The sequence below is a fragment of the Notamacropus eugenii genome, chromosome 2, assembly GCF_028372415.1.
Source record: "Notamacropus eugenii isolate mMacEug1 chromosome 2, mMacEug1.pri_v2, whole genome shotgun sequence".
Lineage (NCBI taxonomy): Eukaryota > Metazoa > Chordata > Mammalia > Diprotodontia > Macropodidae > Notamacropus > Notamacropus eugenii.
This window is the reverse complement of record NC_092873.1, coordinates 389,769,961-389,789,798: the sequence shown is the minus strand read 5'-3', so window position 1 is coordinate 389,789,798 and position 19,838 is coordinate 389,769,961. Positions and strand designations below refer to the sequence as shown.

General features: G+C 41.8%; 1 protein-coding gene across 1 annotated transcript in view; it reads left to right on the top strand.

Annotated features, from left to right (window-relative positions):
* The first annotated feature begins 3,756 nt into the window (after positions 1 to 3,756).
* EGLN1 (egl-9 family hypoxia inducible factor 1) overlaps positions 3,757 to 19,838 on the top strand; it is a 62,639-nt gene continuing 46,557 nt past the window's right edge. Inside the window, exon 1 of the mRNA XM_072647479.1 lies at positions 3,757 to 5,237. Coding sequence (XP_072503580.1) covers positions 4,293 to 5,237 — 945 coding nt within the window. The 5' untranslated portion in view covers positions 3,757 to 4,292. The remainder of the gene's footprint in view (positions 5,238 to 19,838) is intronic.

Below are 19,838 nucleotides of genomic sequence, written 5' to 3'. Positions count from 1 at the left end.
TTTAGCATTGCTGGGAATGCCCATTATTGTCCATTGAAGCTATTTAGTATTGTTCTGTGTGGGTGGGATGGTTGAGTTTCAGAACCTTGTTAATGAACCTGTCAGTTGGATGCCGTATTGCTAGTTGATGATATAGTTAAAAAAAAATTTCTAATTTGAACAGGTTGGGTCAGTCAATGTGAATTACTGAAATTTCAGAATTACTGATCATAAAAAGTAATATCACTTAGAAACTGATAACTGGACATTTCATATTTGCTTGTTTGTTCCATGCTAACTTTTGAAGAAATTAGCTGATTGTAATAGCATTATAATAATTAGTATTTATCTAGCACTTTAAGGTTTACAAAGTGCTTTCCATATGTCATCTTATTTTGATCCTCACAATAACCCAGTGAGACAGGTACTATTGTTCTCCCCATTCACAGGGAAGAGACAGATACTGAGATAGTGTAAGTGACTTGCCCAGGATCACACAGCTTGTTTCATGAAAGATTTGAACTCAGGTGATCTTGACTCAAAATCCAGCACTGTATCTATTACATCAGCATTAACTATTAACTAAGCTTTTGTGGAACAAAATGGCAGCTGACAAAAGTTTTTAAACTGACATCTTATATGATTTAATAGATTTCAGTCAAATTTAACTGATGGGTATCCCTCATACATAGTTAAGATCCATAGTCCATGAATAAACTGAGCCCAGACAGGTGATATGAATTGTCCAGTCACCCAACTTACAAGCAGTAGGGCCAGGACTTGAGTCCAGGTCTCTCAACTCTCAATCCAGTGCCCTTCCCACCAAATTATGTCACCACTTGTAGTGACTTGTAGCAGTAGTGACTTGTAGTAGTAGACCCAACATTTCACTGTCAAAAAAAATACTTCTCTGGGTTCTTTTGACTAGCCATTTGTCAATTGACCAGCAAGGACCCAGAGACAGTAGTGTTGCAGCAGCTCAGAGTGAGACCTAATCCACCAACCAAATGGATGGGGATGTATCAGTTACAAAACTGAGGTATAGAGAATCTACACATAGGTATAGATCTATCAAGATCTCGATGTATAGATCAAGATACATATCTATATCTATCTTTATCATCTATTTATCTCCCAATCATTATCTAGCTATCTACTCTATTATACCTATCATCTACTTTACTTAGCTCTCATTTATCTGTCACCTTTATGTATCTATCACCTATTATATCTCTATCATATTTATCCATCTTTATCTTTGCAGATCATTTATTTATCTCTATTATTGATCTATCATCTCTACCTATCATCTATCTACTCTATATGTCTATCATACTATTTATCCATCTTCTCTACCATCTATCTTTATCAATCCTTTCCTACCATCTATTTATCTATATGTCCTTACTTATTTATCATCCTATCACATCTATCACTAATCATCTCTATCTCTATCATCCACCTCTTTGGTTTTTCAGGTCCCACACAACAGCAAATGGTGAATTAGAACAAAATGGCATTGCAAGTACCTAGAAGCAGGGCCCCCCTTCAACATAACAGTGACAGGACTTGGTGCTGGGCTAGACCATGCTGGAGAACTCCTGGCACCAAGTTTTCGGTGCACCATCCTCAAAGACTCTTGGGGATCTACAGAATCAGACAACGATCACCTTCACCTGGAGCATCAACCATGCCAGGTGGATCATGATGGAGGAAAGATGGATGTGTTTACTCTGTGAATCTTAGGCTGAAATAGGACAATTTGTTTGGGGTCTCCAGACCTGTCCTGGGGTTTGGCCTCTCCAGATTCCAAACTAAAGCAACTGAGACCATAAAGAGCTTTGAATAAATTTTAGTCAGACTGAAAGGTGAAGCTCTACCTCGTTGCAACATTTTATTAAGGGTCTGCTATGTGTCAGATACTGTGCCAAACCTCGGAGATACAAAAAAACAAAACAAACAAAAACCCAAACAGAACAACAACAAAACCCCCCCAAAAGACAGCCCCTGTTTTCAAGCAACTTACAATCTAATATAAATACTTACAAACCAGTTATATACAGGATAAATGGGAAATAATTAAGAGAGAGAAGAGAATTAAGAGGAGTTGGGAAAAACTTCCTGCAGGCAATGGGATTTTAGTTGGAACTTAAAGAAAGCCAGTATGTGTAGAGGAGGAGGGAGAACATTCCAGGCTTGGAGGGGTGAGGTAGGAAAGGACGACAGCAGGACAAAATGCCTAGAGTCAAGAGATAAAGTGTCTTTTTATTGAACGAGACTAGGGTCATGAGGTCTAAAAGATGCAATTTCTAATAAAAAAATGCAATTTTTAAAATGAAAGTGGTTATGTCAAGTCTTAACACTACAAAATAATAATTGACAGTGTTTTTCTCTTGGTTTATGTTCCTGTAAGACCATCTCTCTGTTTATTGTAAATCCAAAGTACAAGGGTACTTGGTATTCGTTGGAGTTTTAGGCCTAGTATAGTGTCTTGCACATATTTTAGTATGTCAAAAAGATCCACGATTTCACTGTCATGGGTTCTCTCTCCACCCTTCCACATCTTAGTGGACAAATCTTTGTGAGTGACCATGATCAAACAATGGATCTATCGCCTTGTGACTGACCTTTTGGTCCTAAGCTACTCCGAATTTAGCTCTATTGGCTCCTGGGTGACAGACAATACAGTTTGTCCCTGGCTGGTGCTGGGTTCTTCCAGCTTGGTAGGCCCTGCCAGAGCTCGTGTTCAGCTGGCATAGGGGCCTTTCAGCATCCAGGGTCACCTCCACCCTGCAGTGAGGTGTGAGGACGAAGGCTTCAGTGCAGGTTCCAGGAAGGGCTTCGTTAAACCTCTGTGGGTAGACGGATCCACTTGAGTGACTACATTTTTCCTAAGGTGAATCTTCCTCCCTGCCCCTCGAGGCATATTTGACTTCCAAAAATAATTCGCATTTATAAAGCACTTGTGTTTGATGAGGCATTTATGACTTGTTAACACGAATTGTACCACGAAGGGAGACGCTTCTTTTCCTTCCAACGCTCCTTGGCATCCGTGCCCACTTTCAGGAGGAGCTGCCCACGTAGCTTGTGAGATAGTCCCCAGCCTCAGCGGCTGGCCATGAAGACTGGCACGAGATTCAGGTCTAAGCGGTGCCCGTCCGTGCCAGCTTTTCTACAGGGTCTCCTTTAAGACTCCTTTTTAACATTTCCTCTAATAGAAATGGCACGAGCACGCCCTGAAGAGTGATGCTCCATTCGCGGGGTTTGAAGAGGATTCAGGACTGGCCCCGTTTGGCTCGATCGCTTTGCCAGCGTGCCAGGTCGCTTGTTTTGGCTTGTTTTTAACCGTTTCAGTTCCTTCCTAGGTTCCCCTCCAGGAGCCAGGGCTAGCCCCGGGAAGCGCCATTCACGCCTCCAAGCAGGTGGAAGGAACTGCAGGTCAGTGGATGGGTACGCGGGTGGTGCTGGCGGCGTGCGTGTGTGCGTGCGGGTGGGGGGGTGAGGTGTGTCCCTGCTTTTCTCCTATCTCCTTGGCTTAACATTCTCCCCGGGGGAGCTGCCTCCAGCTCCGGCGTATCTCGAGGCTCCGCCCCGGGCCCTGCGGAATGGTGGGGGTGGGGGAGCGGGGAGAGGACGGCCGCCCCGCAGCCCGCCGCCCGCGGCCCGGCCCCGCCCGCCCGGCCGGCGGAGGGGGAGGAGGCTGCAGCGACGGCCGCCGCCGCCGCCGCAGTAGCCAGAGCAGCGGGAGCCGCCGCCTCGCTGCGCTCGTGTGTGAGTGATCTCCTCCCTCCCTCCCTCCTTCCCTCTTTTCCCCTCCCCTCCCTTTCGCCCGCCCGGGTCGCGGCGGGGCCGTGGTGTACGTGCAGAGCGCGCAGAGCGAGTGGCGCCCGCCCGCCCTCTTCTCCCCTCCGCCAGCCGGGCCGGGCCGGGTTGGCAGGGCCGCAGAGGCGAGGGCGGCCGCCGCCGCGTAGGTCGCGCGACCCTCGCCTTGGGTCCTCACCCGCCCCTCCCTACCCCACCCCACCCCGCCCCCCGCAGCGAGGAGAGGAGAGGACGGCGAGCGAGCCAAGGTAACCCTCGGCCGCTCGCGGTGGCGGGGATCGGGCCGTGAGGCGGCTGCCGGCGGCCGGGAGCCGGGCGGTCGGCGCTGCGCGGGGGCCGGGGCGCTGCGGAGGCCAGGGCCCGGCGGGCTGCGGCGGCGGTGCATGGCGCAGTAACAGCCGCGTCGGCCGGCCGTCCGCCCACTCCCCGCTCCCCCGGCGTGCGTCCGCCCTCCCGTTACTCTCCCGAGCTCGGCTGGGGCCGCCGCCGCCATGGCCAATGACAGCGGCGGCGCCGGCGGGCTGAGCCCGAGCGAGCGGGACCGGCAGTACTGCGAGCTGTGCGGGAAGATGGAGAACCTGCTGCGCTGCAGCCGCTGCCGCAGCTCCTTCTACTGCAGCAAGGAGCACCAGCGCCAGGACTGGAAGAAGCACAAGCTCGTCTGCCACGGCGGCGGGGGAGCCGCGGAGCACGGGCCCGGCGGAGGAGGCCGCCCCCAGCCGCAGCCCCCCGGGGCCTGCCCGCAGTCCAAGAGCGGCCGGGCCGGGCTCAAGGAGGCCAAGAAAGCGCCGCCGCAGCGCCGGGACACCGCCTCCCCGGAGGCCGCCGCCGCGGGCACGGGGGCGGCGCCGCCCCCGCCTCCGGGCTCCGCGGCCGCCCCGGAGGGAGCAGCCTCCTCGGCCAAGGCTGCCGCGGTTTCCGCGGCGGCGCCGCCTCCTCCAGCGGCAGTCAACAGCCAGGGGCCGGCGGCGGGCCCCGCGGAGGCGGAGTCCGGAAGGGACGAGTCGCTGGGCCGGTCGCCGCTGTGCCCGGGCGGGTCGGCATGCCCTCAGCTGAGCCCCCCGAGCTTGGGGCTGATGCTGAGGCCCAACGGGCAGACGAAGCCGCTGCCGGCGCTGAAGCTGGCGCTGGAGTACATCGTGCCGTGCATGAACAAGCACGGCATCTGCGTGGTGGACGACTTCCTGGGCAAGGAGACCGGCCAGCAGATCGGCGAGGAGGTGCGGGCCCTGCACGACACGGGCAAGTTCACCGACGGCCAGCTGGTCAGCCAGAAGAGCGACTCCTCCAAGGACATCCGGGGCGACAAGATCACCTGGATCGAAGGCAAGGAGCCGGGCTGCGAGACCATCGGACGGCTCATGAGCAGCATGGACGACTTGATCCGCCACTGCAACGGCAAGCTGGGCAACTACAAGATCAACGGCAGGACGAAAGTAAGTACGAGGTGGCGGGACTCCAGGACCCCCCGCTGAGCTCCCTTTCCCCCGCATCAGAGCTCGCCCCCAGGCGGCTTTCTGGGAGGCTGCTTGACGCCGCTCAGCGGGGGAGATGGGAGTGTTTATTAGACCGGGCTCCCAGGTGTGTGTGTGTGTCTGCTGTCATGTGTGCTGTCATTCCCCGGGGCTCGGGCCGAGGCCTCAGCATCTCCGGCCAGCTGCCTCCGTCCGGGGCAGGCCCTGGGGTACCCGACCTTTCCCCTGGATCGTGCCTGCCCGCCCCCGGGGTGGGTTAGGTACCCCTCTGGAGGTGTTAGTGTACCACCCGGCCCGGGACGTGTTCGCCTAAGCCCTTCGGTTCGAGCTGTGACTCATCAGATGAAGGGTTACAGAGCTAATTGCTTAGTACTTCTGGCAAAATGTGTCAGCTGGCTACAAAAGCGAGAAACACATTCCCTCCGAAGTGGCCGGTTAGCCAGCGTCCATCGGCTGCTTCTTGGGGCCCTCAGGTCGCTTCCCTTCTCCCATGTCTTGCTTGGAGAGTCTCAGAACGGATGTTTGGAGCAAAATCTTTCATGAGGGGCTCCTTTGCCGTCTGATCACATTTGAAGGGGTTGCTTTGTGTTTTTCCTTCCTGTTGTTCATTTGGTCTCTATGGCATTCCCGCATCTCGAATCTTTCGCCTCTTAGTAAGCGTAGGAAACATTAGTCCTTGTATCTCTCTTTCTATAACATCCCTTGCAGTCTCCCCCCCCCCATCATTGCACTCACAACCCTCCCGACTGTTGTGTGAGCCCTGCTTTATTGTCAACAAAGTGAAAGATGAGACAAGTATGTGCTTGCCGATTTGTTTTTCTGGGACTGTTGTCAGAAAAGCATAAGCAGGGTGAGTCTATCAGTGTGTGTACATGTGTCTGTCTAGTTAGTATTGAAACCTAAGTTGTTTGTAGATGACTTTTCCTACCAATTTTTAAAATACAGCCTTTGGACGGTGTCTTTATTTTACCGTTCACTCTGTTTATTTCATTGAGCATTTTGTTATTACTGAGCAGTTCTGGATTACCTCCTCTCCCCAACTTCCCCTTCTTCCAAAGCCTATACTTTTATACTTTACCTCTTTAGGGAAAATCTTCAGGGAAAGACTGAGATTTAAAAGAACTTCAGCAGCTTCATTATTGAATTAAGACATGAGGTGGTCTTGCCTAACAAATTTTATAGTAAACTTAATAGAAAAAGATCAAGCTCTGTCAATTCGGTAATTTCATAAGATTTATTTTCAGATAAAATTTATTACAAAACATTGTGCAACAGTATTGACATAATTGGGTTATTGAAATAGTTTGCTGAGTGATAATACATTGAGATGATTAAAAAGGTACTTGAATATAGACTTGTGGAGTAAATCTGAGGTATAACCTTGATTTTGTGAATGAGATAAAATCCAAAGTCTGTCTTGGTTTCTGCTCAATAATTGAGCTTTCTTGGTAAGGGCAGTATTGAAGGAAAGGGAAGGTTGGTGTCATATCTGTTTTACTGACTTGCCAGGGGAAGGGGCTGCAGCCTCAAACTGTTGATTCCGTAGGGGAGGTGGTTGTGAGGAAATGGCCACCTGCTTCCTTTGGAATCCCTTTAGCAGAAGAAACAGCGTCTACAGTGGTTTTTAAAATCACTCAACTGTAGTTAGTGGAGCTAGCATGACAGTGAAGTTTAAGTTTTGCAGATTTGAACATGTGTTCGCCATTGAAGTACTAGGAATATTTAATTCCAGAAATCAATTATCATCAGGCTTTCTATCGTAGTTCTTCTTGGTGGAATTTTTTTAAAATTGTGTGATGGAAAAATCTAAAGGTTTGTTTGGTGCTAATAAGAGGAAGGTTAGAGGTCTGACTGTCTGATAAGACAATAGTGTCTCTCAGAGAACAGTTTTGTTCCAAAGCCACTATCCTTAACCCTGACCAAAGTGTCAGGTGCGCAGGGGAACAAGGTGAGAAACTATTAATCATTTAGCTCAACCTAGCCATTCTCCTGGAGAAAAAAAAATATCAGCAAACAAAAAGCCAACTCATACTTAGGTTATTCTCCTGATGACTGATCCCACCTGAAGAAACATAGTTGATAGTCTCAGAGGAGTTACGCGGTTTTTTCTTAATTCTAAAATGTTTACTTTAGGCAGCCTTCCAAAAGATGCTCGCTTCATTTTTGTAATAACTATTAAGCTCATTTTGCTATCTTCATAACATGAATAGGAAAGCTTGGATATAATGAATGATTGCAAAAAGGGCTGTAACTGCTAGTGGTAATATGCTTTTTCAAATATAATAGACTTGATTAACTTTTATTTGAAAGACTGCAAAGTTTGTGTTGCTCTAAGATGGGGGCATAGTTAAAATCACCATATATTCTAAACCAAAAAGTTAGAATACATCATCTGACAAAGGCTATTCCTTTTATACTTTGTTAAAGTGTGTGTATTCTAGAAATGTGGGCTCTCCTGGAAAATCTAGCATGTAATAGTTGCTTGTAGGAATTGTAGGTTAAGTGGTAATTTCAAAAATTGAGGAAAATGGTTACTTTTTTATACAATGAAATGGACATTAACTTCAAAATCACTACTTCAGAATACTTGCTTGTTTTTATACATACGTACGTGCATACGTATACATATGTATATACATATATATATAAAATGAATTTTAAAGAGGGAAAGGATTATAATAGAATTTGAGAGCAAAGAGAAACTACTGTGGTATATCACCGGGTTCAATCTCTTCCCATGATGCTCTTCCTGTTTCATTTCCTTTGAGCCCTTCTCATGGTGTTTTCCCCCCTTTTCTATTCTTTGACACGGTTTTCTCCACTGTCATTCCTCTTTTCCTAAGCTTTAAGATTTGCACCAGTTCCAAGAAAAACTCTTTGTTGCTTTTTGTGGAGAAGAAAGACAGAAGAGTGAGGAGAGGTTGTTAGGTTATGGAAAAATGTGGAAGTCTAAGGTGGTATTGAGAATAGAGGGAGAGGAAAGAAGGAAGGCAAAAGAGTACCATAAATGTTTTGAGGATTATTTACTTCCCTGTGAGAGATTTAAAATTTGATTAGTCACCCTTGATCATTTCTCCATTTGGGAAGAAAAATGAATTAGAATTGATTAATTCAATAATATGCATAAGGAATATCATTTTTTTTTTTTGCTAGCATTCTTTTCATAAATCTAATCCTGGGGGCAAATGAAAGGAGTTTGAAACACATTTGAAGAAAAAAGGAGTAAAATGTGGTAAGATAAAGCAGGAAACACAGACGATTCACCCGTTTTTCCAGTTAGGCAGCACAATCTTATTAATCAGGGAGTAGGATATGTATTCTTGCATAGTTCTAAAATCAATTAGAATATCCTGGAAGGAATTGTGGCTGTGTGTAGGAGGCATCAGTGATACTAAGACATCTTTTTCCTCCTAACCTTTACAACTTCTCTACTGTTGGCTCGTCATATGTATAAATTGAAGGAGCTTGTTTAATAGCTATATCACAGTTTACGATCAAACTTCCCTATGGCAAAAAGAGTTAAGAACATTCTTAGTCAAAAAGTTATACTTAATATTGAGTGCTCAAAGAACACTCTTAAGAAAGGGACTATGTTCAGCTTTGACATTTTTCAAATGTTTTGTGGTTGTAAGGTTTTTCCTGCAAAATATTCTCGTATATTCTCAATTGCTGTTTACAGGTTTTTATTTGAAAACTATTTACATGTTAATTATTTACAGTTCTTTAATTTGCAGCCTGAAAACAGAAACAGTTTCTACAGACCTCTGTCTGTTTTCCATAAGCACACCAAACTTAAATTTGCATTCTTTCTCTCTTGCTTTTCCCCATTTTCTTCTCTCCGAACAACTTACATAGGCTACATTTCTAACCACTCAACCTTCTTATATTGTCTGTAGTACACAGCCTCACTTTCATTTATTTTTCATAGTCTTTGGAATTTCTCTGAATTTTTTTTATGGCTTACTTTGAATTCCCTCTGTTCCTTCATCTCCTCAATCCATTCTTTTGTCCTTTTCCATTTGTGCCAGTTTCTAGGTTTCTTCTCTCTTACTTAGATACTTACTGTAGGCCTTTTTATTTTCTTTTCTTTCGAAACAAGACCACTCTTTTTCTTTTCCTCAGTTAAAATGATGGTTTCCCTGAGATTTTTATTCTTGCCCTTTATCGAATGATCTTGCATTTACTTAACTGTACACGGGTTGCTCCTCTAGTAGAATGTAAACTCCTCATGGGTAGGAACTTCTCTTTTGAGGAGTAAACTCATTGTTTGTTGAATTGTGTTCTTGCTGTATGACCTGTTGGACATTCTTGCCTGTTTTCTTAGTTTTTCTTTGCCTTCTTACCTTGAGTTCATCATTATTTTTCTCCATTTCTTCTTAAGAGTTTCCTTTTACAGCTTCCCCCCTTTTCTTACAGCTGCAGGTGGCTTTCCTTTGGACAGATGTTATCACGTCAGTTTCATTTTTCTTTTCATTTGGATCTTGGACCAGCTATGCCCAGGAATCTTGGCATGCTCTTGGGTAGTTGACATAGTTACATAGATGTAACTATGTAACATAGAGGTTACAGGCACCTTTTTTTGAGATTGGATCTATCTTGCCCAGGCTTGAAGTATGGAAGCCACTCATGGGCTGATCCTCTTTCTTACTGGCACAGAAGCTTTGACCTGTTCCATTTCCTACCTGTGCTGATTTGCCTTTCCTTAGGCAGCCTCCCAGCCCCTCCCTGCTCTCAAGGGCTCACTATATTTGTGCTGGACATAATGTTGATGCCTGATAGGCCCAGTCCTACTGCAACCCAGAACTTTTGAGTCCCAGCAGTCCTCCCAACCTCAGCCTCCCTTGTAGCAGGGGTTACAGTATTTGTCAGCATTCCTGGCAGGTGACTTCTTTTGAGAGAAGCTTGCCTTATCCTTCCTTTTCTTCATAATCCTTTCAGAGGAAAAAATGGATATACCTATGGTATCTTTTGTCTTTTCTTTTCTTCCTGTCTTATTCTCCTTGTTAAGCTTCTCCCAGTTCAATTTTCAAATTTCAAAATTTCTCAGTTTTTTCTCCTCTTCACTTTTAACCATGATCCTGGCAAAACCTAAGGGAAATATTATGTGCTCTCATAGGTCCGCTGGTTTTATTGTTGATCTAGTTACTTTTTCTTCCCAGAACTCTGCTATTTGCATCCAATATGGAATCACCTATTATCTTTTGAATTGTGCATGAATTTTTACACTTCATCAGTGGTAGCCATGCTTTCTCTTTCCCAGCATGTACCACTCTCATAGTTAAATCTCTTTTAATCATCTGAACTACTCTGTGTGGTAGGTACAGGTGATGTCTACTTTTTACAGATGAGAAAATTGAGACTCAGAGAGGTTGTGGCTTGCTTAAAATCATACAGCTAGAAAATGGATGATACAGGATTTGAACCCAGGTTACCTGACTCCTAATCCGTTTATTTTTCCACTAAAAATATAATTTTTTCTGATACTATTTTTGTTTTGGTGATTGCTTAGGAAAAAATCCCTTAGAAAGTTAAACTGGTATAAAATATCCCCAAATGGGAACTTTAAAAAAGTGTGGGACAGAGAGAAATGAGTCTAGGATTGAAGGATTCCATGTAATCCAGGAGATTGGACACAAGCAAAGAACTTAAATTGTCTTAAAATTAGGGACAAAAGATAAATCAGAAATAAAGTGTCATATATCCAAGTGTGGTATTAGATAACAAGAATTAGAGCAAATGGAGAGGAGGTAAAATGATGTTCCAGTAATTTATGTTTATTATGATTCTCAGCATTGAAGAAAGCTTAAATAATGTTCTCTCTATGATATTAAGAAGTCGGTAATAAATGCAATGCTATTTATAAAGATTTCTGTCCAATTTTTTTTTTTATTAAGAAAAACATGTAAACTGAAGAGGGAGGAGGATCCTCTGGTGTCTGGAAATAAAATTATCTAGAAAGAGTTATTCACTAAAGATTATAGAGGCAAGTTTTTACATCTAGTTATTGCTTTAGAGAACAGAGGCCTGAGGTGTCTTTGAGTAGTTTGACTCAAAAGATTAGTGGGGGAATTAAAAAACTATGAAAGGCACAAAGTCTAATTTTGATGTGGTTATTAATGCTGGAAGTAATTAACTACTGGAATACTGTTTGGCTGAGCTGTTGATCTAAATATTATTTATGGGCAAGTTTTCCCTTTGTCAAAATGACTGTCATGTTTAAGCAATTATTGGGGATACCTTCTCGATGATCTTTTGACAGACCAAAGTATAAGTCCTTATTAATATTGCTGTTGATTTGAGGCATGTTGGTAAGGGATGATGAGAACATTTGTGCTTTATCTGTTCCCTGGGTGAATAATGTCTTAAAGATCTTTGGCTTTAAGATGAACTTGATTCACTGTTGCATATTTAAACCTGAAGACTTTAACCATCCTTCCTCAAACCCCTCACTCTCAAAACTAAACTGAGTGTCACCAACTTAGTGATGTTTGTGGTTTTGTTTCCAAAAGAGTTTATGAGTTGGTCAAAGCCACCATTTATTTAAACTTTTTGTTCTTATAAGTACTATGTCCAAACGCTTGACCCATAATATTAAATAACTTTGGAAAGATCTCAATTCATGATTCTATATTATAAGCAATTTTAATAGGATCATATAGTATTTTCTCATTTAATCAGTGTTTAATTATGAAGCTCAGTAAAGAATTTCATTTATATATATATATAATTTTCTTAAACCCACGGTTTATTTTCTGTTTCAGTTTGCTACCTTTTGTGCTTACATGTATTCTATTTGATCTTTTATTAACTTTCTCTATATCCTTAAAGCTTAGGCAGAAGGCTCATTTTACTAGAGTCAGAAAGCCATGAAGCCGATAAGTCAGGCTGGAAATAACTACCTATAGAATACTGTTTGGCTGAGCTGGTAATCTAAATAACAAATTTTCTCTTTGTCAAAATTATTCTTGGCATCGATTTGGGACACCTTGATGATCTTTTGACAGATCAAAGTATGAATGGTCACTTTGTTGGACTCTGTTCACTAAAAAATACTAAAAATTTCATCCTTAGTCCCTCAGGTTTGAAGAAAGAGTATTTGAAGAAAGAGTAATGGGGGAATCTTTCTAAAAGTATTTAATATAGGTCGTGTTCTGATATTTTGGCTATCGAACTACAACATTTAAATAAATACATTTCCTTGATGATTGTCTTTTATATTTCCCTACCTTTGGATCATGTGAACTTTTAATTGTTTAGTTGTAACTCTTAATCTTGATATTTCTAAATACAACTCTTCTTTATTTTGGGGGGGTTGTAAAGGTTAAAGAGTAGCATATTAAAAATATCAAGGATAGAGTGGCAGGTGATCAAAAAGACATATAAAATTATCCGGTACAGGCCAAGCCTGAACTAGCTAAGTTATTCTTGAACTGAAATTCTCCAGACCTAAGTTTTAGTCTGATGATTTTCTAGGCTTGGAACCCATGCTCCATTATGTTGTCCCTTATTTTGGCTTACCTGAGAATATATTCTTTACCAGAACTCTTCCCTCTCTTCAGTATTCACCTAGCTGAACACTTTCAACTGACATCGATTTTCTTATGATGAGAAACACACTTTTAATCAGTAAAGAAGCTTCCTGATTGCTAGCAGACTTAGATATATCTTCCTTTCCATGTGCTTAAAGGGGAAAGAGGAAACACTTAGAAAATATTGGTTGTGCAAAAATTGTACAGAAAAAAAGAATAATTAAATCTGGTAATTATTTATATATGTTTGTAATAGACGTCACTTTTCTTACATTTACTTGATGGGGGTACATTTAATGGATGTGTATTAATCACTATGTGTATAGCACTTTCTTGGGAGATAAGTTTGGATAAGAACAAATCTTTGTCTTCAGGCAACTTAGATTCAAATATGTGTGTAAAGGAGTAGAGTGCATATTTTTTCCCTTCCTACCCCCATTAATATAATTAACATAAGGGCAAAGTAAAGTTTTAAATATATAAACAAGATTATCCATACCCTGTGATCTCTTTATGAGATGAGAAAGTCTGGGTCAAAAAGTGGAACAGCCGCCTGGCTAACCATGCCTCTCTCTATAGGACTTTAAATGTCTAGAGGAATTTCAGTAGTCATTCAAGTGCTGAACTGTTGATCAGTCATTTATTAAACAAATATTATGTGCCAGGTACTGGGTATCCAGATATAAGGAATGAAACAATTCCCACTCCCAAGGAGCTTATCCAAGTTCTGGAGTTAAGGATTCCAGTTCTACTTTTGGACCTAAGCCTTTGAGAAGGAACTACTTGGGTGGAGAAGAGTTTCTCTCTTGCTCTCTGTATCTTTCTTTCTCCGTCTTTCCCTCTTCCCTCCTCTCCCCACCCCATTGACCATGTTATCAGAGACTGAACCAGTGTCAGATATTGGATCCAGCTGGAATCAGAGATTGGATCAGTAGGAGACAATATAACCAACTGGGAGCGGAGTGACAAACAGATGAGAACAAATGTATGGAAAGGAAGTTCCCCAAGGAGGGAGTCAGCTTCAAGGATCATGACCCTTTGCACCAGGAAAGAATTCTGGCTTTGCGCTCAAGAAAGGACTGCTAGCTCATAAAGTACAAGTAGATGTGAGTTACCCTTTTGTTGCAGGTGTGGTATATCTTACATGTGTGCCTCACTTCCTTTGTACTCTTAAGTTTGAGCTCACTCTTCACATGTATTTATGGGAGAGTGTACCTTAGGGTTTTGGGCTATTTTAATAAATACCCTTGCTAAAAAGCTAATTAAGTCTACTTGATGATGATTAATTGGAATCATCATAGAGGGGGCTTGTGAGAAACTATATGAAGAATCTAGGCCTCAGAGTTACCTTTGAGAGTAATGATTAGCCACATTCTAGGGATGTCAAAATCTTGAGTACAAAATTGGGAACAGATCCTAGATGGGTTGCTAAGTGGGGATGAGATATGCACAAGATCATTACAATACCATATAAGTGCTGAAGAGAAATTCAAGCCAAGTGCTGTGTGAAGTGTGAGGGGGAAAAAGTATGATTTCTGGCAATTGAGAAAACAGGCTTTTGTGAGTTAAAACACCTAGACTCAGTTTTGAGTGTGTCCTTGGGCACTAGCTGATGTCCATTTCTTAGGTTCTCTATTTGTAAAATAAGAGGGATCTCTCTCTCTCTCTTCTCTCTCTCACTCACTCTCACTCTCACTCTCTTTATCTCTCTGTTGATAATCAGTGGGTAAAAAAACCAACACTGAAAAATTTGATAGCTGCACCATTTCATATCCATTGTCCCTCATCTTTCTTATCTATTATCATCTAGGCCCTAACTACAACAGGACAGTCCTTTTATTCCACCTTAATTGATTTCCTTGTCTTACTCCCCACTGGAGCTGTTTTAATATTTGATTCCTTCCTTAAGCTTTCTACAATCCTTCATTTTTTTAGCTGTGGACCTTGCTAATAACTAAGAAAATGGAGGCCATTTAGCCAGAACTATCTCTATCTCTTCTCTTATTCTTTTCATCTACTGTTTTTTCCTTCTTGTCCCAAGTTTATGACAGTGGTGGCCTTTCCATCTGCCAAAGCCAATCATTTTATATATGTGTGTGTGTGTGTGTGTGTATATGTATGTATGTATATACGTATATACACTTCATCCTGTCCTTTCCTGTTTTCTCTAGCAGATTGCATCATCAGTCATTTCTTCTTTTTTGAATCTTCAACCTTTCCTTATCCTCTGTTACTTTCTTAATGCCTTCAAACATATTCCCTCATCCTTAAAAAAACCTCCTATGTTCCACAGTTCCTTTAAGCAGTCGTCCTTTTATTTCTTCTCCCCTTTTCAGTCATACTTGCCTATATTTGCTGTTTCTACTTGTCTTTTTCTCCTTTCTTTCGTCGTCACCTTGTGGTATGACTTCCAGCCTCGTCAGTGACCTGAAACTATTCTCTCCAATGTTAATGATCTCTTAATTGCTGAATAGTGAATTTTTTCTCAGTCCTCATCCATTTTATCTTTATCTGTTGCATTTTACACTGCTGACCATCCTCTCTTCCTGGATGCTCTGTTTTCTGGGTTTTCTTGATACTGATCTTTCCCAATTCATTTCCTGTCTGTCTAACCAAACCTCCTCAGTCTCCTTTGCTGCATAATCCACATCAGACCTAGCTAGAGGTGTATCTTAAGGTTCCGACCCAGTCCTCTTGTATTTTCCATCTATATTCTTTATTATAATTTAACCTCCCATGGGTTTAATTATCATCTTTATTCAAATGACTCTCTGATGTAACTATTCATTCCCAGTTTCTCCCCTGAGCTTCAATCCTGCTTCAGCAATTGGCAAACTGGATGTCCCAGTTATTCAAATTCACCACGTCCAAAACTAAACTCATTGTCTCTACCCACAAACCCCTTTTCTGAACTTCCTGTTTGTGTCTCACTACTATCCTTCTATTCTCCCACCTTTGTAACCTTGGCATTACACTCTTCTCTTCACCGTCTCTCATATTCAGTCAGTTCCAGAACTTGCTATTTCTGTTTTTATATCACATCTGTTTATCTGATTGCTTTTCTCCACTCACATGACTAACTACCACCATAGTGTAGGTCCTCATCATTTCCCCTAACTTATTGTAGCAGTCTCCTAATTTGTCTCGTTGCATCCAATATCTTGCCACTCTAGTCTGTCCTATACAATACTGTCAAAAATAATTTTCCTTAAGCACAGTTCTGACCATATGACTATTCAGTCAACTCCAGTGACTTCCTGTTGCCATAGGATAGAATACAAACCACTCTGATTGAAAGTCCTTAACAGCCTGGCCTCAACCTATCTTTCTGTCTTCATTGGACAGTGCTCTTGCTCTCATAAATCCAGACAAACTGGTTTTCTCTCTTCCTCACACTCAACACTCCATCTTCTGTCTCCTTGCCTTTGTACAGACGGTTTCCGTACCTGAACTACCTCCTTTCTTCTATCTCCAAGTCCCTTTCTTCTTTGGAATATAGCTCAAACTCTAGGACCCTTTCTTGATTTCCTCAGCTGCTAGTACTGTCCCTCCCAAACAACCTTGTATTTAACAACTTGGTATATGTTTTTTATTTATTTGTGCTATGTTTATACAGAATACACACACACACACACACACACACACACACACACACGGTTTGCAGTCTCCATTAGACTATATACTCTGTGAAAATAAACATTGTTTCATTCTTTATAATTATATTTTCACTGCATAGCACATAGTAGGATAAATGTTTTTAACTGATTGATTTGTAAGAGAATGGGGGAGGTATGATCTCTTGTATTTTTTTCTTTGGTTCCAAGCTTGGTTGTACCTGGAATTTTAAGATCTGGAGTGGACATTTTAAGAAGAACATTGACAAATTGAATCATACTTAGTGGAGGATGACCAAGACTAGAAGCATGCTATCATCATCATCGTAATAACTGATATTTATTTAGTACTTTGAGGTTTACATGGACTGTCTTATAAGATGCCATAGAAGAATGGATGAAGGAACTAAGAAAGAGAAGATTTAAGAGGGACAAAAATAGCTACATAGAAATATTTGTAGGTCTGTCTTATCTAGAAGAGATTGAAGCTCATATGGTGGGGTCCAGAAAGCAGAGAACATAAAAGCTACAGGGAGAGTTAGGTTTAGCCCATTCTAAAGAAGAACTTCTTAATGATTATAACTTAACAAAGATTGAAGGTTCTGTGAGATGGCAGTGGCAAGCTTTCCTGGGTTCATTGGCCTCTTGTCTGAGATTTTGTTGACTGGGTTCCTTTTTGGGCAGGTAGTTAGAGTAGATTGTCTCTAAGGTTACTTCAAACTCAAGAGGTTCCTTGATTGCAGGTTAAAGAAGGCTCCAAGGTTTTCTATCTAAATGCCATCAAGGTGTAATGGATAGAGTCAGACTTGAAATTAGGAAAGATTGATTAGAATCTTGCTTCAGAAATGAGTTCTGGAGTCATCGACAGGTCATTTAACCTCATAGTTCTTCATTTCTCTCTTCTGTAGAATGCACATAATACCTACCCAACTTGTCATGTTCTTATGGGAAGCCTATGATCTTTAAGTTGTCTCTGCATGCATCCTGTCTTTGAGATAATGTGTTTTGCTTATATAAAAAATTGTATGTTCTTTTAATGTTAATTGTGTGTTCCTTTGGTTTTTCTTTATCCAGATTTTCCTTCACTTCAATATATTTCCAGTTTGTTCTTCTAATCTAGCTTATGCTTCTTTGGAAAGACTCATCACTGTGTATTCATTTATTCTACTAAATATTTCTGCCATGCAGGACATAAATTCTGCCACTTGTTCTCACCTTCAATCTTTCAGGGTCTTTGATTCGTCTCTAACCATTCAGGAACATTATCCTGCCAGTTCATCATACTTTGGGGAGTGCACAGGGTTCTGTGTTTGATGAGGTTTTGATTTAGTTTCCTTTGCCTTACAATGTTCATTTAGAGTTAGTTGTAGTCTTTTAGAAATCATCTTGGTTTCTGATTTTAATTTCTACCCTGTTGATTTATAAATCTGCTTGTGCTCTAGATTTTTAACGGTTTCCTTCTTCCCGAGATTTTTGATGGTTTGTGACTTTTGTCCTTTATACAGTCAATTCTATCATTTGATATATGTGTTCCTAAAAAACAAAGCTCTATGCAAAAATCACTCAAAAAAAGCATGCCTTATGGAGAAAATGGAGTCAGGACACAAGACTGAAAAACTTCGATAGCAACATATAAAAAGAAAAATAACCTAATGGAAATGTAGTATAATTTTACCTTAAATGGTTAATAAGTATATGAATACTGCAAGTAATAATGGTGCTGTTCACAGCCTTGGGTTTCTGTGTGACCTGTTCCCAGGCTGCATGAGCAAATTGAGCAGGGGAAGACCAAACCTCCAGGCCATGAGCTAAGAGGCTATGGTAGAAGGGTAAGAGGATGCTTCTGCCCAGTCTTCCTTCCAGATTTCCTTCTGCACCAGAAGATATACAATAAATATGGCACTTGACAGAGACCTTGAGTTTGCTTTTGCAAGTGAGTATCAGGGTTGGTACCATTACTTTGAGAACTGAACCTCAAAGTTATCGCAGTTTCCTCCTACTTTGAGGAATGCACTTTTCACTGACCTCAGTACCTGTCCCAACTAGCTTTTGGATAGATTATACTGGCCTTAACTGGGTGTTTCCTTTAAAATCCAGTAGCATTCGTCACTGTTAATTCACCTTGTTGGTCTTCTTGTCCTATAGAGACAGTGGTAATTTCTTTACTTCTAGTGTATAATTACTCTTTTGGGGTTGTTTTGAGAGTGGACACCTGAGAAATGTCTAGTTCTTTATCTTGTTGAACACATGACCCAGGCTGTTCAATCTGTTTCACAGAGTTTTTGTGAGGAAAGAACTTTTTCACACTGTAAAGTGCTATGTCAATGTGAGTTACCAGTATACTATTACTAGTGCCTTCCCTCTACTGATTACTTTTTTCTTGTATGTAATTTGTATCTATCTATATATATTTGTTTGCATCTTGTATCCTCCATTAGTTTATGAGCTATTTGGGAGTAAGGGTTGTCTTTGCCTCTTTTTGTATGTTTAGCACAGAGCTCAGCGTATGGTAGGTGCTTAATGTTTATTGATTGATACAATATATAGAAAATATACACAAAGTAAAATGCAAAGTAATCTGGGAGGGTCCTAATAGCTGTGAAGTCAGAGAAGAGTTCGTTTAGCAGATGAGATGGCCTTTGAGGGATTTTATAAGTGAGATGTGAAGAAGCAGTGTATTGTCTAGGGGGACAGCCTGTGCAGGGAGAAAAGAGGTTAGAACGTCATGTACAAGGAGCAGCAAGGGGGCCTGTTTGGCTGGAACGTGAAGTCGAGCTGGATCCAGATTCTGAAAGACTTTAAACTGTAAAGTTTTATTTTATCCTAGAAGGGATAGAGACATTGGAACTTTTGGAGTAGGTGTGCCCTGGTCAGACCTATCCTTGCTTTAGGATGATTAGTATGGAGGTTATGTGGAGGATGGATTAGAGAGGAGAGAGAGAGAGAGTTGTGGTAGAGGCCTGAACATGAATGGTTGATGTGTGAATGAAGAGAAAGAGATAAATACAGTAGTTGCTGTAAAGGTAGAATCTACTAGACAGGCAACTAATGGTATATGTGAAATCAGGGAGAATGAGTGAAGAGTTGTGAGTTTTTAGGCTGCAGATCTGGGCAACTAGAAGGATAGATGTACCCTTGACAGAAATAATGAAAGTAAGTGTTAGGGAGGATTTGAGGGAGAAAATATTAGTTCTATTTTGGTGTCTTTTTGATAGCCAGAGTCAACAAAAATTTAGAAAAAAAAAACATTCAGGAGGATAGGAAGGTAGTATGCAGTATTAAGGTTAGAAAAGCTAATGAAGAAAAGACCGTGGGATTTGAGAATTAAGACATATGTATTTCACCACATAATTGTTGCAGATTTTATGACAATTTTTGGTCAAAGGGGTGTGTACCATTATGTCAAGCTTTAAAAATCG